This window comes from Notothenia rossii, assembly GCF_949606895.1.
Source record: "Notothenia rossii genome assembly, chromosome: 9".
Lineage (NCBI taxonomy): Eukaryota > Metazoa > Chordata > Actinopteri > Perciformes > Nototheniidae > Notothenia > Notothenia rossii.
The window spans coordinates 21,102,795-21,127,908 of NC_136907.1; the positions used below are offsets into that span (position 1 = coordinate 21,102,795).

General features: G+C 40.6%; 2 protein-coding genes across 2 annotated transcripts in view; both read left to right on the forward strand.

Moving 5' to 3' along the window:
• The window catches only part of btg3 (B-cell translocation gene 3), a 32,188-nt gene extending 26,808 nt beyond the window's left edge, over positions 1-5,380 (forward strand). Inside the window, exon 5 of the mRNA XM_079649894.1 lies at positions 4,771-5,380. Coding sequence (XP_079506020.1) covers positions 4,771-4,980 — 210 coding nt within the window. The 3' untranslated portion in view covers positions 4,981-5,380. The remainder of the gene's footprint in view (positions 1-4,770) is intronic.
• A 1,662-nt stretch (positions 5,381-7,042) lies between these two features.
• cxadr (CXADR Ig-like cell adhesion molecule) overlaps positions 7,043-25,114 on the forward strand; it is a 36,336-nt gene continuing 18,264 nt past the window's right edge. The window contains exon 1 of the mRNA XM_079650289.1: positions 7,043-7,227. Within this exon, the coding sequence (XP_079506415.1) occupies positions 7,176-7,227 (52 nt within the window). The 5' untranslated portion in view covers positions 7,043-7,175. The remainder of the gene's footprint in view (positions 7,228-25,114) is intronic.

Here is a 25,114-nt window from a genome sequence, read left to right on the forward strand (position 1 = left end):
TGAGAAAAGCACAAGCCATATTCCCCTTTTACATGTGAAACAAATTTGTGAAATGCTTGAAATAATTTAAATTATAGAGCTAGAAATGTTATTATTACAATTAGGAACTTTGCACTCTTATCTGTAAAACTGTTTACTGTAGTTATTGATGTTAAAGCAGAACTCAGTATTGCATGGTGATTATTTGTCTTTTTTTCTCTTCATGAGAAAGTCAAGTTTATTCATGTTAATGTTAATGTTTCTGCTCTTGAGTCACGAATGTGATATGTTCACTGAAATCTATATAAAATAACATGAGTAGCTCTTGGCCACTTTCTTTTTTCAAAAGTAGCTCCCGGTTATAAAAAGGTTGGAGACCCCTGCTCCAGAGTGATGACAGTCCGCGGCCTTTGTACTCCTCCCCCGGGAGATGTGCCGGAAAGGGCGGGGATTGGATGACGTCTCATCCAATCACCTCTTCGGATGTTGCGAGGGCGGGACCTCGGAGGAACTGCGCAGCTCATGTGCACACACACACACACACACACACACACACACACACACACACACACACACACACACACACACACACACACACACACACACACACACAGGTTTAACAGCCCCAGGAAGGCAGCGGCTGTAACACCCCCTCCCTTAAGACAAAACCCCACAGGGTTTTTGTGAACCATAACACATTATACCATAACGAACACAGAACACATCACTACACCAACTCAACCTGGACAAAGCATCAGCCAACCCATCCTCTGATCCCTTCAATAATGGGTGTCTATCGTTGTAATCCCGCACAATCAGAGCCCATTGCATGAGACGCTGACTGTGCTGGGACACGCTAGAGCAGAATATGGAGGGGTCATAACAGGCGAACACCACACCGGCCAAAGGCTGGTTCCAACATGAATTTTAAAGTGTTGCAGAGCTAACACCAACAGTAAGATCCGATAAACGAGCTGACGCTCTCAGGTTACCGGGAGAGTCGAAAAATCAAGAGGCTTGTCTGAGCCGGCGTGTTGTGCTGGTCTCACGACATCCTCCCGAGGAAAAGCCACAATTTCTGGCTTCCCCTCAAACACAGCTTTAGGTGAACGCACCGGCACAAATACAGGGTCAGACAATGGAACATCAGGAACACTTTTACTCGCCTGTGCGTGGGTATGGGTGATCAGGCCAATACCGTTTGGCGGGGATTTTTTCTTCCGCTGTTCTCTACGCTTCAGCGCTGCACAGTTGGCGATAGCATGTCCAGGTTGATGACAGTAAAAGCACTCGTTCTCCTCTCTTGTACCCTTTACACATTCCACGGCTCAGATGATGCGGCAGACACACTGTGATCTCTCAGGAGCGACAGGGGAAAACACAGGTTTATGCATCAACACATATTCGTCAGCCAGTACAGCAGCTGCGGAGAGAGACTGTACTTTCTGTTCGTTTAGGTATCCCACAATGCGGTCAGGCAACCCCCTTTTAAATTCTTCCATGAGAATGAATTCTTTCAAAGCAGAGTACTCTGCAGCGTTACACGAGTCAATCCACTTGGTAAATAACATCCCCTTCTCCCTGGCAAACTCGACATGGGTTTGATTGGAACCCTTTCTATGGTTCCTGAACTTCTGCCGGTAGGCTTCGGGAACTAGCTCGTACACCCTAAGTATGGCACGCTTCACCAGGTCGTAACTTAGACTGTCCTCGAACAAAAGAGCAGAAACTGCCTCTTGAGCTCTCCCGTGAAGCTTACACTGTACTAACAGCGCCCAGGCTTCAGCCGGCCACTGTAGTGCCGCTGCAATGCGTTCAAACGCACCAAAATATGCATCCACTTCAGTCTCGCGGAAAACCGGCACTAATGCTACATTTTTCCCTACATTGAAGGCAGGTGGATGAGAAGGAAGCGGAAAGCTTTCTCTAGGATTGCCAACAACACCCGATGCGCGCAGTTCGGAGTCTAGCTCCATGTGCCGTATCCGGACTTCCTTATCTGCTTCGATTTTTTTTATTTCTAACTGAAAGTGCCTGTCTTGCTCCCTGTCTTTAGCTTCCAACTGAAGTTGCCTGTCTTTAGCTTCCAACTGAAGTCGGGCGAGGCGGACTTTAAGTTTATTCCCTTCCCGGGAATCTGTACTACCAATGGGAGAGGGTGGACATTTACGAGGCGGCATGAGCGGTGCGTCACACGACTCGCCCCCCTCGCTGTCATCACTCTTTTCCTGGTTAACGACAAACTCCGCCGCCTGCCTCTGACTTAATGGGTCTGCAGTTAGAATATTGGACACTGGGAGCTCAGCAGGTACAGCCAGTACTAGTAATTCCCTACTCACCATCTCATCCACTACCAATGCCTTCAACTCTTTCTTTAACACTTGCCGACTCACCGCAAGACTGAAATGACGTGCTATCCCCAGCAAATCTTTCTTTCTACACCGGTCCACTTCCTTGTAGGACGGCCAGACTAAGAATGCCTCTAAGTCAAAAGATGCCATTTTCGGGTGTACTGCCCACACGTTTTACAGAATTTATAGCTATAAGAAAACCACCTATAACCCCAGGAATTAATTTAAATATCCCGGACGAGAGCCCCCAGGTGTTACGTTCCCTATTGGGCTAGGGGAGCCAAAGGGAAACAACACGACCAGATTGGAATTGGTATAATTATAGGTGGTTTATTTTAAACAGCTGGTCAACAAAATGGCATGCAAGCAGCCTGAAACAAACAAATTGCCACAAACACCGGTTTACATAACAAACAAAAGTGGCCAAGGGCGCAAGTTTAAATGGGCAACCAAACTAAGGGAGGACTCTAAACAGTGAGTCTAAGCGCATAGGCTACAGGGAAACTAAATACTCACACACTAAATAAAGGAAACAAAACCTCACTGTAAAAGTGGTACAACTAGGAAAGGAAGGCTGTAAGAAAACACAGCTAGGACAACAGTCAAATACTAACTAATCTAAGCACATCTAATCACAACAATACTTCTAATACAAGGTCCACACAAGTTAAACAGAACGACGAGCAAATAGCGAGAGGCGTCTGTTCCTCAACAGAACCTCCAGAGTGATGACAGTCCGCGGCCTTTGTACTCCTCCCCCGGGAGATGTGCCGGAAGGGGCGGGGATTGGATGACGTCTCATCCAATCACCTCTTCGGATGTTGCGAGGGCGGGATGTCGGAGGAACTGCGCAGCTCATGTGTACACACACAAACAGGTTTAACAGCCTTAACAGCCCCAGGAAGGCAGCGGCTGTAACACTACAGTGACATCTGGCGTAGTTTTTGTAAGACATTTTTACTTCCGCATAAAAAAAAAAGCCTCCGCGCGTGACGTAACATGGGGGAGAGCGGCCGGTCTAACGTATGAATAAACATGGATCACAATGCTAGTTTTGACACAGAAGAGGTTGAAAATATATATTTGAATGCATATGATTATAATTATGAGCCTGCTAGGTGTCCAAGAGACCAGGAGTGGAGTGCACCAACTGGGCGTAAAAAAAGTAGGTCTTAACTCTAACGTCGGGCTTAGCTACGTCCGACTTAGTGATTCGAATTTACACGGAGTGCAGCAAGCCTGACTAGTCTAGGTCGTAGCTGCGCCTGGTCTTAAGATGCGCGTCCACGTGAATACACGCGAAACAGTAATTGTTGCCAAGCAACACACGTCTACATAATTTAACACTCGAACTCCTCCATTTAGAGCAAACTAAGATTTGGATAACGAACTCATGGATAACAGAAACCAAAAGAAAAGAAAAATGACGCCCACACCCCGAAAAAGAAAGAGGGATTTTACAGAGCTACAGCGTGAACTGGTGGAGAAAGGGATCGTTCGTGTGGAGGTGGAGACCGCAAAACTGCAGCGGAACATGACAAAATTGAGCTGGAGAAGAACAAATTAAGACTCAAAATTATAATTCTTAAGAATCAGCAAAGAATCACTGAAGAAGACAATTTGTCATTCACCGTTCTCTAATCATATTTGTTATTTAATGTTCTTGTGTGTTTTTTGAATAAAATAGGCTATAAAACGGCCTAATGAAAATATGTGGTCACAATGGGAGCTTATTGAAATGCAATTGCAAAAAAACAGCGTTCATATTACAAATATACAGGGCTATATGTTGTTTATGTGATTGTGGTTAACTCGTCCACTGATATCTTCACGGATGCTAGGAGGATTTTGCTGCTTCTTGTGTTTTCTCATGGTAACAAACAATTAGGCTGTACATCTCTTTAATCAGATCACGTTACAAACTTTACACCAAATTAATTTTGTTGAAAAAAATCCGATTTATGCCTATTTTTGTAAACATTCATGATGAAAGGACATCTCTGGATGATTTGCAACAAACAAAAAAGACATGCCTGACGCTTTGAGTCATGACAGTAATGGCTTATCTCCACGAAGAGCATTTGCTCGACCAATGAATGCGCTACATCGTCTGTTTGTAACCAATGATTGCTTGGTGAGCGGCTGCTGTGTTGTAAAGGACCCAGGACTCTACAGGGCGCAGACTCCCATTGACTCGGTCACAACAGCCACACATCATTGATTCATGTCATTCATAACATGACTTTACATTGACTTGAAACTACCAGGTTTTAGTTGACTACATTAACCATGTTTTGTTGTGTTAAAATGTATTAATTTTATAATTGATGTTTTGTAAATTGTTATTCCCCCAATACTTGTGAGTCAAATGCTTCCTGGGGTCAAAGGCTACGATTGTTTGTGTTGGTTTTAATGGAACCTTTTATTTTTTTTATTCAAGGCAATAAATCCTACTGCTCCCTCGTGGCATCCTAAGAAGATGGTGCCAGGGAACGCTTACATCCTTCCACAGCCTCACTACAGCTTCAGGCCCCACAGCAGAGGGCCCCACACTCTAATGCCTAATATGTGGGTCCACCCTAGCTACACGTATGGAAGAAGCACCAGGTACTGGGACGTCCTCCAAAATTCGGCACATGGTTACAATTAGGAATCATGGTGCTTTTGGTTCACACTAGACATTAAAGCGGAAGGCGACTTTAAAATGACTGAAAACTTTTTTTTAAACATGAATTTTTATAGATATATATTGATTTGTTTTTGATGAAAAAATATTTGTGCACTTTAGATGGTTTGTTATACTTTAAATGAATCACCTGTATAAATTAGATATTGAATTGGAATACTACACAATTTGAAGTACTGTATTTTTACAATGGCAAACGTTCATGTATCGCACCTATTTTGTCCTTTTTGTGATTGTTTTATTTATTAATAGACTTAAACTTATGGAGTTTTATTAAACACAATTTTGGAGCATCATGCTTTGTGCATTGTGTTGGTGTTAACAAAAGGATTATACAATCGTGTGATTAAATTCCTACATTGAAGGGTATTTTTTTTTTCCTCCATTTGTCTTTTGGTATGTAAAAAAATTAAATGGAATGAAAACAGAATCAAACTGGGGACCTAATGGTTAAATGACATGTTATGTTCAACAGATCAATTTTCATATACATTTAGTATTCATCTTTAGCTAAATGGGTTTGTATACGCATTATCTTTCAAGCATAATCATAAAGTAGTTTGAGCAACACACAAATGCAATTCTATTCACTTTATAGGGAGCCTTTGTTTTTTTTCATGTCTAATAGCTACAGCATAGTTTTGGCAATGAACATCTTGAAGCTCAGGCACCTTTTGAATAATGCTAAATATTATATATATATGTATATATACAAGTGCAATAAACAAAATTGTTTAAGTTAGTTGAGGTAAATAAAAAACATGTATATCATAGATGATAACATAATATAGCAAATAATATACTGTATACAAGAATCTACTGTTTGGTGTAAGTAATTGTATCTTGTTCAATGTAACTATTTAGATATTTACAGTTTCCCAGTCGTCTTTGCAATAAAAGTGCTTAATTAAACACATTTTTAATTTGAACAAGTTAACACGAGGTGTTAATACGTGGTTGTAGGCTGTTTAGATATTTATCCACCACAAACCACTGGGCCCACAGTTTTTGGAATGTAACATGTTATATTGGTATGCCATTATAATTTTTTAGGCAAATATATGGATGAAAAAGTTGAATATAAAAGGTTAACTGAATGAAACAGAATCTGAAAATGTATATTTACAATTTCATCATTTTGAAATATAGAAATATTCTTGAATAGTACAAACTTTAGACTGGGAAAAAGGAGAGGACTTTGACTCCATCAAAGTTGTACAAATTGTTATCTTCCACAATTGCCCCTGGATGGAAAGCACATGGGGAACATGTGAAGTGTCCTTGGACAATATTCTAACCCTAAATTGCATCTATAGGACATGTAGTATTATCAGTGGTGTTAAGTAACTCATTACATTTACTGAAGTACTGTACTTGAGTATAATTTTGAGGTACTTGTACTGCACTTGCATATTTCCATGTTGTGCTATTTTGTTCTTCTACTCCACTACAATTATGTAGAACCTTTAGTTATTCTGCAGATATATATTAATGATAAACAATAGAATCAACACTTAAAAAATACTTTAAAACTGAATTAAATTCACATTCTACCCAGCAGTAAATAAAGTAATTGAAATTAGTTCCACCTTTATCAGCTTGATAAACACATCAAAACATCAATAATGATAACCAAAACATATCATATATGATTCTGAAATGGGCCAATCTGCTTAACGATTAATTTGGGTACTTTTAAGCATATTTTAATGCCAATACTTTTAGTTAAGGGAGATATCTAACAGAGTATTCCTACACTTTGGTATTTTCTACTTTTACTTAAGTACACAATCTCTTAGTACTTGTTCCACATGTGGTAATAATACGTAACCTAAGATTTTCATCGTCATAACTACACTGTAGCTATGCACGTATGACAAATAACAGCCTTGAAACCTAATACAGGACAACACGGCTGTTTTTTCATACTGCTTCCGCTTCAGACCGGCAGATGGCGACACCGGATCTAGTTTGGAAACTCCACTTATCACGTGACAGCTTGCGGCGCGCTCCACTGTGCACCTGCAGAGAGGAGGAGGAGGAGGAGGAGGAGCGGAGTTTGGATGCTCGGTCGAGCTGATCTGCCGCTTTCAATCGAACTCAACACAAGTTCTTCGACCGAGTTTCACTGAGGAAGTCGTGGAATAGCTGGACCAGGAATGGAGCTTACGATAGGCCGCTTTTGCTGTGTACTGCTGAGCCTCTTTGCAGGTAAGTTTTCTGCCACCAACTGCCGGGGAGACACTTTGTGATTCTCATGGATTTTTTTTAACTAAAACGGCAGCGAGCACAGTCTCTGGTCAGCCGTGTCACGTTACAACACCGCTGGCCTTAACACGGAACATGCCTGGTTTAAGAAGTAAAACATGTTGAAAAGTTTATGTTGTGTTATATTACCTTATGTTATTGTTCAAATTCAGTAGTGGTACCAAACCACATTTTAATACACTTGAATTTACTCCGAGTAACTGACAACAGGTCAGTTTAGTTAGCTTGCACACCAGAACAAGCTTCCGGCTGGACAAACAATATTCAGTTAAACTAGTTACCAACATTGTATCCAAACTTTGTTACTAAGCTTTTACTGATAATGTACGTTTTTTTACTTTATTTCATGCATTTTATCTCAATAACCCCATGCGTTACAGTGGTTTATTTAACATGTTTAACAGGTAATAAGTGGATGTCTTGAGGTTAATGTTCTTGTCTAAGGGAATTTTTAAATATATGGCAATATGTTTGATCCTCGAACAGAAATTAGATGGTAGCTATTATTTCCGTTTGATATCTGGTGGTGGTGGTTAAAACAATATCTTAATCCGCTCTCAAACCTGTGGCTGCAGGACTTCAAAGGGCGGCATTTTTGTCTGCCATCTGCCATCAGTGCTGAACCCCCCCCACCCCCCTTCCACAGTCCCAAATCCCACACCATCGCATGTAACATAACCACATGTTGTTCCTGTGGACATCTCTGCTTAAATTGGTGTCTTTACCTTTTTAATCCTTCCAATATGAAAGTTAGGTCACCCTCAACGAGGGTTTTGCTGTTTGTTGACACCGTAGGTTGGTAGATAACAGTGGAGGTTGTGAAACCTTTGAACAGAATAGTTATTTTTAACCTTAACTAACTTATAGTTAATTATTCAAAGGATATAATATATTCTTTATTGGACTGGAAACCACATGGGCAGAGACAAGAGCTTTATTTTAACTCAAGTGTGGCTACCACTAACTTACCTTTTGGCATGTATGTCATTCAAGGCTATACAGTTGAATACAAATTCAAGTTTTTATCCCAAAAATTTAAACTTTGTTGTTTGACCTGTTTTTGTCTCATCAGGGTGATACATGTAGAAACATTGCTAATGTAATAAACTATATAATAATAATCTTAGTTTGATCATCTTAAAAGTATTAATTTACCTCTCTTCAGTTTTGTTATTTGTAGCAATTTGATGCGTATGGGTGTGGCCTCCCTGGAATTTACCCTGAAACTAGCTGATCACTCCTCCCACTCCAAACAATAATGTGAAACTTTTTCTACAGACTCCTCTGTTGGCTTGTGCAATGCAGTGGTTATTGAAAAGTTGAGATTTCAATGGGAAGCCACAGAGCCATGGTCAGGGCAATGACATTCCATTCTGCTTATTAGTGAGAAAACGTATGTGAGGAAGATGTGCTTTGTTTAGTTTCATCCAGGACAACTCTCTTTATAAAAGCAGGGGCATTGGGTGTAATATAAGGTTGTATACAGCATGTTGTTAAGCCTTCTTTTGTCTCATGACTACCATTGTTTTGTACACTAGTTTGGGCTCATTACCATCTTAATGGAATCATGGCCTCGTCATTTGGGCGCTGTTCTACTTCAGCGAACAAAAACAGTATCTGCCAGACTCGTAGCATTCTTTTATCATGGCTTAGTAATACACAATAATAGCCCAACCCCTCTTAAATGGCAACATAACAAATGGGGTCGTTATGCTCCACTTTCCTTGCTCTATTTGTCTGTGAGCCATCACATGGCATATATAATGTTGAAAAAATGAAGAAAAAGAATGTTGTGTAAAAGGAAGATCTTAAATGCTTTACCTTGTAGTCATTGATGAGTATTTAGCCAGTCATCATATTACAAGTCAAGCTTCTAAACTATTTGAGGCTATAAAGAAAAGAGAAAAGGACATTTGTACACAGTGTAGTTGTGAAAATGCTTCTTTGATGGTTCCCCTCTCTTCTTTGTGGAGATGTTTTTTGATATGACAATGTTATCAGAGATCAAGTTGCTGTTGGGTTGGCATGGACTCTTGATAATGCAACAGATGCTGTTACAAACACTGAGCAGTGCTACATGCAAGGGCTGACACATAGTTCTGCTAACAACATTTTCAAGTTATGTCAAAGGTTTATAAATTAATTTCATCCTTCTATTTGAAAAAGAAAATGTATTACCACAGTTTATAGAAAAAGGCAAGATGCCTACTGCTTAAGCAAACCTGCCCCCAGCTGTTCTGCCTTTTTAAAATCTGTCATCTTAGAGCTTATCCAAGAAACATTATGTGTTTGTCAATCATTAAACACCGTGGCTAGACCTGCCCGTCATATCTGTCCACTTCTTCCTTTTATCAACACACTTTTTTTATTGAGTCTGTATATTTCTCATTCCTGATCCTGAACAATAATTTCTCCTGATTTAAAGTTCTTCTGGACCCTTCCTGTGTTCTCCTCCACTCCTTGTTGTTTTGGTCAAAAGTCAAGCAAACAGAAACCTAGTGAACATGTGATCAGGCGCAGAAAGCAGTTACCTGATAAGCCTACGACCAAAGGCCCTGGCCAGGATCTGGTTGCTTGGAAACCTTTTGGAAACAGACACGCAGATCCAGGGAGTGTACTTGTGTGTGTGCGCGCTCCAGTTGCTGTACAACACTACCCTCCCCCTTGCTTTGATGAATGATGGTATCCTCATTTAGAGCAGGAAATATCTGCTGTTGAAGTATTGAATATCTTGATACAATAATGCCTTGATCAGTCACTCTTCTTTGCAGAACTCTTATAAGCTGTTTTTGGATTGCTTAGGTGTTGTGAAGGAATAGTAACAACCATAAAGATTTGTGGAGGCATATTCACCACAGTCTGAGCCATTGTCATTGGCCCCACGCAGACAGTCATGACATATTCACTTGTCATGATGACCCAGCACTACTTGCCTCCTGTTGGCTGAAACATGTTGCAGCCGCAGCTTCACCTCCATGCATTCACCCTCTCTATCCGGAGCCACCTGTCCTTGGAAATTAAGCAGGAACATGTAGAATCAAATTACACTCCAGGGACACGGCTTTGTCCTCCACAATCTGATGATGATTGGGACAACCACGTATGAATATTCACAGCCCGAGACGCTAATATTTTAGCGTGCCTGTGCTGCCCAAACCCTGTGCCAACTCCTGTTCACTTATATGAGAGTGTGAAACGCTGATCCTGTCTTTACCTCGCAACATTACCCTGCCTCTGCCTCTTCTCACCCCCACCTTTCATTTTATATCCGAATTACTGAATGAACAAATTGCTGCCGGCTAGAGATGACTGAAAATGATTAATAGCGTTGCTTGTTTCTGAGTCCTGTTAATGGATGTGCAGCCACTCTGTATTCAGAGCTCATTCCTTTTTCACAGGTAGGTGCTAAAACTGCATCTGGGCTGCTGCCAACACATTGTTGTGGGAAGATATATTGGCAAGATTATACGTGAATCCCTTGGTCATGAAGTCAATGTTACATTGACTGATATTTCTAGTTTGCATGTCTTCCAACTCTTACTCTCCCATAATTCTTAAGCCAAAGTATTGGCTTACTGACAGCCTCAGACTCCCCAGAGGCATGCAAATGATGTGCATCATCTTCCAATAAGCATTGCTCTGGAGCAGTTTTGCCTTTGTGACACAAATTAGTGGCTGATCAGTTAATAAAGGTCATGCCTAGGTCTTTTTCGACCTAGGGGAACAACATGTATTGGTCGTTTTGCATGCTTGGTCAATTTGCTTGTTTAGTCTGATCCTCTGTCTAAAGTTATTTCATTTAAAATAATTAAAAGGAGCGAAAATTGGGCAGCTGAACCGGCAGAATATTGTAAATGAGAGCATGTCAAAGTATTTTAATTTATACAACACACAACTTGTTTTCATGGTTAGGAGGTTAGGAGTCTTGACCCTCCGTATGCAAGCGTCAATAAGTGCAAAGACGGTACTGATCTTTTCTGATGAATTGAGAATCTGCTGAACTGTTTTAAGGTATTCCCTCAAGTAAAGTGGTGCACGAATGAATCCTAAGACCTGGAAATGACTTAGCATTTTACTTCTTCTGCTTACCTTGTCTACAAGTCAACTTTTTTTTAGCATATTTTTGGTTAGATGCCTTAAATTAGTTATGGGGTTAACAGAAGCCTAATAGATCAATAGATGTCAAGTTTTATTCTACAAAAAAAATGACTTCAGTATTACCTCAGTCGTGAGTCTCCGAAGATCCTAACAAGTTAACAAGTGACCAAATAACTACTAAACGTCATCACGCCAACACAAATCCATCTTTAGATTAGCGTCATGCAAGGCTATGCTAACATGATGTAGTTCGTTAAAAGCCTTGCATTAGATATTTACTTCTGCCGATTGCATTAACGCGAAAATCTGAAATTTAGCTCAACAGAGCATTATTGTTTATGTTAGGATAGAATAATAATAATAATACTTTCCATATTCCCTTCAATGCTTATAATACTAGAACTCAGTTTCTCTTTACTTGCCTTCTACATGGAAAATTGACTGGTGATGATGCTGAATTTGTTTGCCTTTGACATGTAGCTTCAACCTCAGTTTAAGACCCTTAAGCGTTCTTGTTTTAGAACTAGTCAGAAACAGTAAAAGGTCAGACGGGGACTCCTGTGGTGAACGTCGGTTTGATTAATCGGCAGACGCTGGCTAGAAACGAGAATCCTGATTGTCTGCCTCCGTCAGTAATAACAGGACCCCATGGTTCAGAAATGAGTCACAATTTCAAGAAGTAAATGAGATTGAACATCTCAAACAAAGGGTTGGATAGAGATTGTGCCTAGCAAGAGACATTCCCCTTGCTATCCATGTATTCATGTAACCTATTGGTTAAAACAAGGTCGCTGCAATGCTGATTTCCCCACTCTCTTGAGTCCATCGGTCATCATCGCTGTGTCACGCTTTCAGGGCGATAAACAAACCCAAAGCACATTCATCAAATAGCAACTTGATGCCCAGCGTTGCAGTGCACGGACGCCCTCTGATTATAATGAGGAATAATAGGCTCTTTGACAAATAAGCTGTTAACTGTGATGATAATAACAGTTTTCATATACCTCATATCTCAAATGAGCATCGCCTGATTACATTTTATTCTAGATAAATGGCATAGAAGCAGAGAAAGTGCTGCACACTTGGCAGTGGAGGATATTTGAAGGATTTTGTTATTCATTTTACCTTTTTAAAATGAAATGAGTCCTATGCTTAAGGCACAGCTTTTTTGTAAACAAGGCCTGGGATGTTTAACATTCATTTATGGAATGGTAATGGAGTCACTGTTTTCAAATGATGGATGTTTCTGGGTTTAACGTCTCTCGGACTTGCCTATTTTAATTCTGTTTAAACTGTGTATGCTACAAAACTGCCAGTATCCTGATCTGTTAGGCATTACTGTAATTCAGTTGTTTTCCCTTTATGGCTATGTACTCTCTCTTTGTTTTTGCATAATATTCTCACGGCATCTGAGCTAGCCATCTCAGTGTGAGGATGCGCAGTGTGGCAGGCCGGTCCCTGGGGTGCTGCATCAGGTGCTGGTGAGCAGTCTGCTCCTGCTTACCTGCTAGGTACTTGTCAGCTCAGCTCTACGCTTGAACCTCTGTTAGATTATCCTTTGTTCCATGTTAAAGAATTGGGCTTAGTTTAAGGCTACGAAGTGGAAACAAACACACCTGACAATTTGATCTGACAACAAACCTTTTGTTACCGCTTCTTACTTCCAATGGATGCATAATTTGGGAGATAAGCGTTTTATAATGTATTGTGCATATCACATTATCAGCTAATGTCCGCGCATTGTGTTACTCGTTGGAATAACATTATATTTTGTCTTCCGGCAGTAAGCCCATTCTCTCGCCCGCTAAGAACATTAGAGTTAATTGTGTGTCTAATCTTGAACAATATTGTGGCTGAGGAAATAAGGGACATAAGCAGAAGGTAGGGTGCATCTTGGGGGGAGGAGGAGGGGTAAAGCAGCTGTTGAAGGAGCCAATTTTAGCACCTCTCTCATTGAAAAACATTACACATTGTCTAATGTGGATATGGGGAAAAAAGGCAAGTGCTGTCTGCAGAAAGCCTCTATCTTGATTCAGTCCCAGTGGGTTGTACTCGCTTTGGTGTTGATATTCATGTCAGTCTTTTTGTGTCTTGACCTGATGTTTAATCATTACATGTTACTTGTAATCATCATGTAAAATGATTTAGTTATGCTAATAACTCCTGAGATTTTTATGAAAAGGCCTGTGTCCAAGCACAACATCATAGCAATTTTACAGCGCTATGATTGCTTGTGTTACAGATTTTAGAACTATATTAAAGCAGTTTCTAGTGAAAAATGAAGATGCCAGCCGAATCTTGTTAAGTGTGTTAAAGGAGTATACAAAGCGACACAGAATAAGACCTGGAAAATCCCATTTGTTGCCTCATAATCAAGCTGAAGCTACACTGAAGCCAAAGACAGCATTTCATATCGTAGGTTTTAAATTTTAACCTTGAAATGCTTTGCAACTGCATATCTGTTTCATCTGTGCATTCTATAAATAGCATCAAGCGACCCTCACTATTTCTCTGATGTGAATACATTTCACTGTTGGATATTATAAGATTCAATGGATGTTTACAGGTGTGGAGAGATGTATTGGAATGAAAGCTACTGCATTTGAGCAAGATGTAACTAATCTCCTTTGGAAATATGAATGCAAGGAAACACTTTGTTTCATGAAAGAGCATTACATGAGATTAGATTAGATGAAAGCTTCCCCATTGGTCATGCAATGAAGAGAATCGAAAAATATACACTTTACATTTTTAGGGAACCAGAAGCATAACAAATGCATTATAAGAACAAGAACAGGCGCATACAAAATGTTGTACTTGAGTATATAACCATTAATACAACTTTTCGTACCACACAGTAAAAGTCCGGCGTTCAAATGTTTGATTGAAGTATTAAAAAAAAGCTTAATTCGCACAATGTAGACTAGGGCTGCACGATATATCGTGTCGTGGCGATAATCGCGATATGCGCATGCGCGATATTCACATCTCGTGAACATGCGATTTTTTTAATTAAAAAAAATCTTTTTAATTTATTTATTTTTTAGGACTTGCGATATTAAGTAGGCAAATTAACTCAAACACGTCATGTTACAATTATTTTGCTGCTTGCTACAAAAGGAAAACTTGCACGGCTCTCATGTCAGGGGTACTTGAGTTAGTGACAGCAAACCACCAATCACAATCAAATCTCCAAAGCAAACCGACCCGGTGATTAAAGGTAAAAACACTGAATAAAGTAGTTTTCATGTGTTTCTTCAGGGCAGTTTGGCGCTGCTAACCGAGCTAGCTCAGCTTGTTGCTCTGATAACTTAAGATCCAGACGTCCGTGACTAAAATCCTTCATCCGGTTGTATACAGTTAAATACCAATTGTATAGCATTAAAGTTCAAGAAAGGATGGTTTGCGGAAAAAAAAACTGTATTTTCTTCAATTCCTGTATGTTTTAATATCGCAATATATATCGCAGGGGGGAACAAAATCGCAATTTTAGTTTTTTCCAATATCGTGCAGCCCTAATGTAGACTACATGAATCTACCTCACATCAAGATGGAGAGATCTAACATAATGCTGGATAGTTCAGTGAATAATAGTGTATTATATTGAACGACATTATAACAGGCAAAGCATTCAGTCCTCTCCAACAGACATTTTTTAAACGGGCACTGCACTCATTCAAATAATATTTCCCTGAAGTTATTACTCTTGGGTCGTTTTTAGATCTATGGGTATATGACCAGGACATCTGCTACAGTTGGCTATAGAAAAGGCTCAACGTCTGAACCACAGCAAGGTCAGCGAGCACCAACAGACATTTAATTACTGTAGTGCATCTCGCCGCCGTGCGAGGGAATCGGCAGCTGGCCCAGTCGTCCTCTAGAGAGAGGAGATTGAACTGAAAATAGCTCTGGGACTGGCCGCTTTATTTTGGTAATAATAATAATAATGCATTTTATTTATATAGCGCTTTTCACAACTCAAAGACGCTTTGGTAAGAACGTACATTACTGCACAACCTTAATCACAAGTGCTGCTGTTTTAATAAGCAGGCACACAGGGGCAACCGGGCTGCAGTGGTTGCTGGAAAGTTCCAAAGGAACCAGCTGTTAAGTGTCTTAATGGAGGCCATGTATAATTCATGGGAACACACAGAGCTTTAAGGCTAGCTGGCTGTCTTTCTGAGTGGCTGATAATTGAAAGGAGGAGAGTAAACCTGCTGTTACACTAGCTCCCACACCACCCAACTCTTATCACTAGGTAAACATCAGCTCTGTATTTGTTTTTCTGATGAGAGTTAAGGGACAAATGATCAGCAGCAAGTACAGCTGTAACACTAGTCTACAGCTGGAGATGAATGACCTGTAGACTTAAAAAGAGGCTGTGACGGTCTACAATGTTAAGCCAAGATATTATCAACTAAACAATAACTTCCCTATTGACTATTATTAATCAGCCATTCATGTTTGTGTAGAACTGTTGCATCGTAAGAGCTTAAACGACCTTGTCAAAAAGAAAAATGAGTTTGGACACAAAAAGTAAAATAGTGTGGGGGAAACTAGCGGCATGCCCCTGACCAGGATCTACACTGAATTTTTTTTTAAACGCAACACTTTTGTTTTTGCTCCCATTTTTCATGATGAACTCAAAGATCTAAAACATTTTCTATATACACAAAATAACCATTTATCTCAAATATTGTTCACAAATCTGAAAGAATCTGTGATAGTGAGCACTTCTCCTTTGTCGAGATAATCCATCCCACCTCACAGGTGTGGCATATCAAGATGCTGATTAGACAGCATGATTATTGCACAGGTGTGCCTTAGGCTGGCCACAATAAAAGGCCACTCTGAAACATGCATTTTTGCTTTATTGGGGGGGTCTGGGTGGGTCCGAAAACCGGTCAGTATCTGGTGTTAGGGTTAGGGTAATGTTGTGAATCGAGTGGCCTGTGTTCATCGTCCATAACATACGCCTGCCCATACCATAACCCCACCACCACCATGGGCCACTCGATTCACAACATTACCCTAAACCTAACCCTAATCCTAACCCTAACACCAGATACTGACTGGTTTTCGGACCCCCCCAGACCCCCCCAATAAAGCAAAAATGCATGTTTCAGAGTGGCCTTTTATTGTGGCCAGCCTAAGGCACACCTGTGCAATAATCATGCTGTCTAATCAGCATCTTGATATGCCACACCTGTGAGGTGGGATGGATTATCTCGGCAAAGGAGAAGTGCTCACTATCACAGATTTTTGAACAATATTTGAGAGAAATGGTTATTTTGTGTATGTTGAAAATGTTTCAGATATTTGAGATCATCTCATGAAAAATGGGAGCAAAAACAAAAGTGTTGCGTTTATATTTTTGTTCAGTGTAAGTGAACAGATAGTGATGTAGACCTTGTGGGATGGCTTTATCAGGTTGGGAAATACATCTTGAACTGCTTTCAATTCTCTATCAAGGGATTCTCTTATTGTATATGTTTGAGTACTGGCCGCGCCACATAAGGTGAACAGTGGACATTGTGTTGTGTCACTTTCTCTGAGATGATGTACTTGTCAGCCTGGTCCAGACTGCCCTTTTAAGCATTTGGCTGCTTTTCCAGACTACTCTTGGGTCAGACCTTTTTTAGATGTCATTCGAGCCAGCAGGGAGTTGGCTTGTAGGCTAGGTTTCAGGCAAAAGCACTTTACTACATCTACTAAACACTCCTGAGCCAGACAACCTTGCTGAAACTTTTTCAAGTGTCAGGGTATTTGTAAATGCCAATTTTCTCAAGATATTGTTAGGATGGTATAAATTGAGTTTAAGATATAGAAGACAAATTAGTTAGACAATATAAATCGTAGGCATTCTTCCTCTTAGCCATTAATGAATAGAAAACGTTACTGATGTAAGGTTTCTACTCTCAACAAATCTCAAACTTGATGAAAGATGGCATTTTCATGTCCTTCCTTTTATTATACGAATACCAGTGTGTAGTGTGTAGCAGAAATTGAATATAATATTCATGTTTTTTAATTGTAGAAAACTGAAATAGAACATCAAAACATGAACAGACTGAAAAGGGTCCGCTGAGTTTTTATTGGGATTGGAGTGCATCATTGTCACATGGAATCAGATTGAGAGGTTTTCCAATGCAGCATGTATTTAAAGCACAATTGTATTTCATTGAAACTCCATGCTGTTCTCTTTACATCAAGTATCAAACCCTTAGTTGATGTTACCACGGTAACCATGGGTATCACCAAATCAACCAGGACTGAAATCTGAAGCATTACAACGTTAATGACTTGATTGCTCTTTTATTTAACTATCATTAAAGAATATTACATCATTTGGTTATCATTTCAATACATCCCTTTGTTTCAAAAAGCTCTTGTTCATTTGTTTCTTGTTGAATTCTTAATTAAAAATAGACGAGGGAAGATGTTGTTTGTGCAATGGCTTTTATCTTGGGTTGTTAGGGTCCTCATTGCATCCCTAGTATCGGCTTTACACGGCTGCTTATTACAAAATAGCAGAGCTGCGGCTCTTTGATTCTAAAGCAATTTCATGCTCTGGAGTCCAATTTAATGTGAGAGTAAGTTAAATGTTGATGTACACCGTGCTTAATGTTTTCTGAAGGAGTTTGTGTAGAGTTTGCAGTGATAAGCTCTCTAAGGTTTTTTTCTTTTAGATGCTTGGGTTGTTGAGATTGATCTAATTATCTTACACACAGTGACACTCAGAGTCAAAATAACTACATATAGAATCCCCTTTTGAATCTGAGCTCTCCATCTTCAATGGGCTTAGTGAATTTATTTCTAATGTCCAGGCTCCTCTGTAGAAGGCTGTTGTGCCTCATCCTGTGCACAGTTAAACAACAGGACAGAGAGAAATACTTCCGTCTTGACTTCAAATGTAGGATTTCCTTTTTTTGTAGGATAGATTAGCTAACGCTAAAATGCCCCACCTTGTCATTTAATGCGATATGTAGACTGGCTGTTTTTAGCTTTCTCATCTTTTTTTGGCTGTGAGTGCGAGCAAGAGGCATGAATAAAGCCACTAGTCTCGGTTAAGCTGTAACAACAAATGACAGTCTTCGCCTGCAGCTTCCTACAAGGCTTAACACTCAGGTGCATTTACTACACCTGCCTTCAAGAGCCTCAGAGAGAAGAAAAACTCCAGCCTTGAAGCACCAGGCCTGTTCCACAGCCTGTGCAGGGGAGAAAAGAGACGAAAGAAAAGGGATTATCCATTTTGTTATCTTTTAACAGCGGCCTTATCTTGATGTCCTGCTGTAGTGTCTCCCCCCACACAGAGGACAGGAAGAGACTGTCTGTGTTGTTACACTTTCACAAAGACCTTATTCTGCCTGGACGAGAGTGCTTTGGACAGGATGAGCGGGTTTAGAGAGATGGGATGTTATAAATGCATTTGAAAAGGCATTGATGTTTTAGCAGTTATTACTAAGTACTTTGTCCATACACCATTTTTGTCCTCAGGGAGCTTTCAGCGGCAATTGGATATCTTTGAACTCAAATAGTCTGTGTTTGTCGTTTTTAACTTTTTACTGCACACTCTGGGCATGTAACACATAGGAATGTGTAATCTCAACAAATGTCCAGAAGACCACCGTCATATAATGTCCTTCTGGCAGGGAACCTTATTTTAGACCAAGCCTAGAGAAAACGGCGTAAACCCCTCATTAAATGCCTCCAAGCCAATCTAGCCGACGTCACACATGCCTCTGCACTGCATGGAAAATAGGTTTCCTGTGTAAATCCATCATAGGCAGAGGTAATATCTTAATCTGCAGGAGTTGGCCTTTTTGCATTCTACTCAAAACATGAGAAATCACCTTTTTAAAGACTCACTTCATAGCAATTTATACCCAGCAAACAAACTCAGTCAATAACTTTATGTCAGATGGAATAAGTTAATTGTTTATATTTTGTATCTCCATGGTAATGAAGATTTTGGTTAACAGTTTATTTAAATAGTGGGCAGACTTTTTGAGATGTGATTCACTATAAGGGAGGACGCTAGGAATTCATTGCGAGGTGTTTTTGTTTGAATTCTTGATACTTTGACTTGCCTCTGTCTGCAGTCTGGCCCCACACCTTAATCCTTTTAGTGGTTTGGCAGTGAGCCATGAGAGTCTTCATAGGTATTTACTTTACATACATTTTGTGTTCATTTGACTGGATTACCCAACTAAAACACTCATTTTTCTCTACTAGCTACGAATGAGAAAAACGTCCTCAGTTGACCGAACCAAGCTGCCCGAGTTGTTAGTGTCAGTGATTTGCTTCAGATGCTATGAGGAAGTGCTTTCTTATCGCTGTGAAAGGCAATTCTGAATTTGTTCATTCTCATGTACTCTTTTCCCCTCGACATGGTGAAGTGAATCATTCAGCCCACTTCAGACTGAACAGATGAAATTGCTTAGCTCTGGAAATTCCAGACATGTGAAATTGTTTCCCCTCCTGGAGAGTTTCTGAGTTTTCACTAATGACCTTGAGCACCAGGCTTGTTAGGCGCTACAGAAAGAACTTCTAATCCCTAATTTTGCCCTGCATTTCAAGGGGAATGGTCTACTTTGATACTCATGCTCTACTGCTTTAAGCCGACTTATTATGTGTTCAACAATTGTGAGAAACTTTTATTTGCGTCTGTATGCTCCCACATTTAGCTTGTTAGCTTGTTTCTGCATTGCAAATGAGCATCTGAGTTTGAATGTTTTCTAAAACCTACATTTGATCGTCTGTATCGCCTCTGCAACACATCCGATCCACAGTGGAACCGCTCTGACAGTCCATCATCAGTCTAAAGGAAGTAGCTGCACTCTGCTGCACTTGTGTCTCAGTGTGTGATCAGCGAGGCTGCCTCCTGATCACAGTTGGCATTGTGCCTTGGGGCGCGGACAAAGGCTGGGGCCGGGGTGCCGGCAGGGGCCCTCTCTGTATCAGGCACTTTATTTGTTTTGGGGGATGTGGGGCCTGGCATGGCCTACTCCCCCCTCAGTGAGGAGGAGAAACTCCTGTGTTGAAGAGATAGATGCCCCACGACTACACCCCACTGAGACATTTGGCTTTCATTTATTTTCACAGTAAACCGCTGGAAGTCTGGAACACATATACTTGCCTTTGATAAACAGTATTTCTTTTCAACAGCCTTACACACTTTTATTAAAGTGAATTTAAAACATCATAAATACACCTCACCTTCCTGAGGTCAATCCACAATTGTATTACCATTTACCCTCTTTGTGCCAGAACTCCACATGCATCTTGGGTAGTCTTGTGAAAGCTTGATAAAATAAAATGACTAAATGCACCATTTTGACTTTTATTTGCCCGACCACCTAGGAAGATGTCAGAAACACATTTCATCACCTCAGCAACATGTGATTGCAGTTCGTCTGACTCTCTGTGCACATATTGGAGATATTTAAGCAAATGGGCCATGAGCCCAGCAGGTCTCATGTGTATGTTAAGTCACATTGAAGTGTGATTGTTAACGGTATTTGGATTTTAAAAACCAAATGTTTATGGCAGTTGTTGTAGGAATACAAATCAGCCAACAAATACCTCTGTGCTGTCTCTTTGGCACACGCCTTCTCCAATAATCAGAGGCTGATGATTGATTTAAAACCTCCTCTGGTCAACCAGCCCTCTTGACCTGTAATGAGGATGAAGTGGCAACAGAAACAGAACATGTTGTGTTAGTGAGGCCTTTTTCAGTTTTGTACCATTTTGCACATTCCCCCAATGGCTTGCAGTAAATTGTTTTGGGTTTGTTCCTCCTGTGTAGTGAGGAGGACATGATTTTGTAATTAATTCTCTGGCATCTCTGACTGACGAAGAAAACACTCCAGCTGTTTGTATCTCCTTGGTGTGACACCCACTTATACAGACAGACATTTTGTTTCTTAAATAAACAATGCATTCCATTGTATCACTGAAACGCCTCATATTCAGCGCCTTCATGTCCCTTCGTCTCTTCTCTGTTTTCATTTCCTCCTCTCATGACTATATTGGCACACTTGCAGTTGTTCCCCATGTGGGTGTTATCAGCGAGCTATCTGCAAGCTCCTTGGACTGGCGACTCGCCTATCAGCTTTTTGGAGCGCCAGCCCCCCCCAGCATTGTCCATATCTCACTGTCCCTGGGCTTCAACAAATCCTGAGGGCCACAGGCCTTTTGTATGTGTGACTGTGTGTTTCCACAGGTCTCAGGGACACTGGGGGGTCTTATCTGACTCTTCAGGGTTCTTTATATAAATGGGCCTCCTCTCACAGAGATGGGGGAAGGGATGTATATTTGGCCAGTGCTGCTTTTAATGGTTTGTGCCTAGCTTTAGAGCAATTGATGGTGGCAGAGAGGTTAGATGAGCAGATTCTGGTTAAATGCACCGACCTGCATCTTGTCAAATCCCTACTGCTTTCTATAAATGTGCAATCTCAATGCCATATCTTGACAGTCCCTGTGAGGAACACCTTTTTGATTAACCAGACCATTAGGAACAAGCTATTGTGTATTTGTATTTCCTCTCGCTGTTCTTCCTTTCTGTACTTCCTTTTTTCTATCAATTGAAACATCAGCTTTTACCAACCTGATCGGTCGGATTAGAAATCTAATTTGAATGCACACAAATTTGACATGTTTTTATTTTCTTATTAATATGAGTCTTATCCTGCACAATAATAAATAACTCACCTTCACGTTTTTCTATTGTTCTGGGTTTTTATTTTAACATTTTAAAGTGTATTATTTTCCTTGTAAAGAAAACATGTCATTCTTAACACCATATTCCACATTTGGAATGTACTGTTAAGAAGAATATGTTATATTCATAAACACATAGATGTCTTAATTGTAGAAACATTGGATTGAATTGACAAAACAACCTTTTTGAATGATTGGTTACTGTGGACATTCACAGCAGGGGTGATTGCCACACTCCCCATAGGCTCATAGAAAAGCTGTCAAATGCTCAGGCAGTCTAGTAAAGTGCCTGTCATTCCTCCCCCCTTCAACATTTAATGTTCAATTATGTCAAAACAGCCTTTAGGTCATCTGCACTGGGAATTGATGGCAGCTCTGTGTGGCAAAGGGAGCTTTCAGGCTGCATTACAGCACAATCGGTATGGTTCAAGAGTCCCAGCCCTCTGCAACACTAAATAAACCACGGATGCACTAGCTCTCGGGGCGCCCACAGTGCTTCAAATTGAATAGTTCCAGCGGGGGCACTGGAGCGAGTGTTCAGATCCTTCTCTTTGGGCAGCAAAGTTATAAAGTTATCCTCTGCTGTTCCCGAAGTAATTGATGTTCTTTGGCGTGGTCACTGGGGATAGGCTTGACTGTGTTATGATGGGCTGAGCGTCTGTGCTGTTTTTAATTTGGGTTTTCCAGAGCCCTCCGGGTTGCAGTTTCACTAAAAACAATTACCAATATTCAACCCATCAGTGGTCCGTCCAGGAAAATGTGCAACACTTTTTAAAAGCTCTGTCACTGTTGTTTTTTTATTCTAAGTAGTGATATATTGCCTCATTTATTTGAAAACAACACATTGTTTTCAAGATTGTTAGCTGTGGGTGGGTTGTATTTCAAGAAGCACTAAACTGAAAATATTTTCACTGGCATTGTTTATATGAGAAAAATGTTAATTCATACTTTCATCTTTCACACTCCCCCTCATACATTTCTTTTTTTATTAGCTGTTTTACTGCAATACTAAAGCACTTCTTTCACTGCCACTGAGGCTAACATGAGACCACATGCTAGTGTAGTGGAACTTCAGAGAGATGACCTTGAAGAAAGTAAACGGAAGTAAATCCCAGCGCAACATCACTCACCTCTTTCACTGAGCCAAGCCTTTTCTTGTTGCAGTTGTTGTTATGTTGTGAGCCTGAAATAGCTGCTGCCTTTATCTCCCCACGGTAAGACTTTGCTTTTCAGACTTTACTCCAAAGGATGCTCTGTAAGGTCAAAGGGTTGAGGAGAAAGAGGCTTATGATCTGCTGCGGCCCCTGACAAAGCTCAGAGGGTCTTTAGCTAGCTAGCATAAGGGTCAGTGGAGGTTAGCTTGTTAGTGTTTCCTTGTTTCAGGGTTTAATTCTGTCTCCTGAAGCTACTACTAACACTTAATCATATCTGCCAAGACTTTTTACACACTTGCATAAATGGTATCCATTTATACATGTCACGGAGAAACTAAGCTATTAGCTAATTGCACATATATTAGTATCAGTAAAAAAAATGTTAACCTCTGTATTATCTATGTACTTTATGCCTTCCAGTTGATATTTCCTACTTCCAACCTCCAAATGTTCCAGGCACTAAACACTATTAGAAAATAACATTTATGATGCAACTGCACACACAATTGGAGTCCATGCAGGCCCATTTGTGTACCAAAAACACGAGAGTAAATAATGAGGTAACAGATGCCATCGCACATTTTATTTTAAGGCAAATAAAAAAAATATATATATATATATTCTGACCACCCTTAAAAAATACTGAAAGATATTATTTAATGAGAAAAACAAAGAAAGGAAAGCCACACATTGACAAGTTGTCATGATTTATTTTCATCTCATTATTTCAATTATCGAAGCTATGCTAGTTTGTAATGTTCCTGTTAATAAAGATGCCTCACTAAAACAGGTTTGAGCTGACTTCCACAAACGTTCATTAATACCGAGGTAACTTTCCTTTTCGCGACTGTCCCCTTTGTCCACCTACTTGCCCTCTCTCTCCCTCTGTCTACCTACCTTTCTCTCTCATTCGGTCTCTCAAGCGCCCCGGCAACCTTCTCAGAGGGATTGGTTGCCAGGAGACAGGATTCTCTCCCCATTGTATGCCGACAAAGGTGGAGGGGGTGGGCTGCGGGGTTACAATCAGCGGGACCGGAGAGAATCTTAGGCCTTGGGGGACTGGCACTCCACAATCATGGGTGTGTTGGAGAAGAGGAGGACAGGCAGGGAGGGAGGGGTGGGGGGTTGAGTGAGTGAGTGAATGGCAGTGGGGGTATTGGGTGAAGCACGCTGACACCCTAAATTCCTCTTGTTCATTCCCAGTGTCCCAGTAACCATGCTGGGATGTGCTGTGTCAGACAGTGTGGGGGAGACTGGAGGGAAAGAGACCATGCCATGAATTGTTATTAAGAGAGACTTTTTAATTAGCCAGCGTGCCCTCCCCCCACTGCTCGGCTTTCCCACTACGTTGACACACACACAGACACAAACAGTGCCACACATTCTTACTACAGTAAACACTGAGCTCAAGGAAGTTGTGTATGTGTCTGTTGTCCATGCTTGACTGCATTTATCAACGGTCTATTTCTCATTGTTTTCCTTGGACTGTAATGATGGTCTCTTATCAGTCGATTATATTACCTTGAAGCAAGAAGGCCAGTTCACTTTAGCTGTGCTGCCATTACTCCAAATATAGACTAACAGTCACCCTATATAAGCCAGTAATTATATGGAGCACAATCTCACCGTAGCAGAGACTTTGAGGTCAGTAAGATCATTTCTGTTCCGAGTCACATAGTCACTGATTAACACTATGAGCTGACTTTTACAGGTTAAGTTACAGGGTTATTTTGTTGTTGGCCCGTGAGAAGCTAGGGGCAGCGGGCTAGCGGGTCAGGTATGTTTTGATTAGGGCTATTGTTTTTAATTGGTCATGAAAAGATTGGCGAATATTAAGGCCAGCGTTTCCGCCAGCG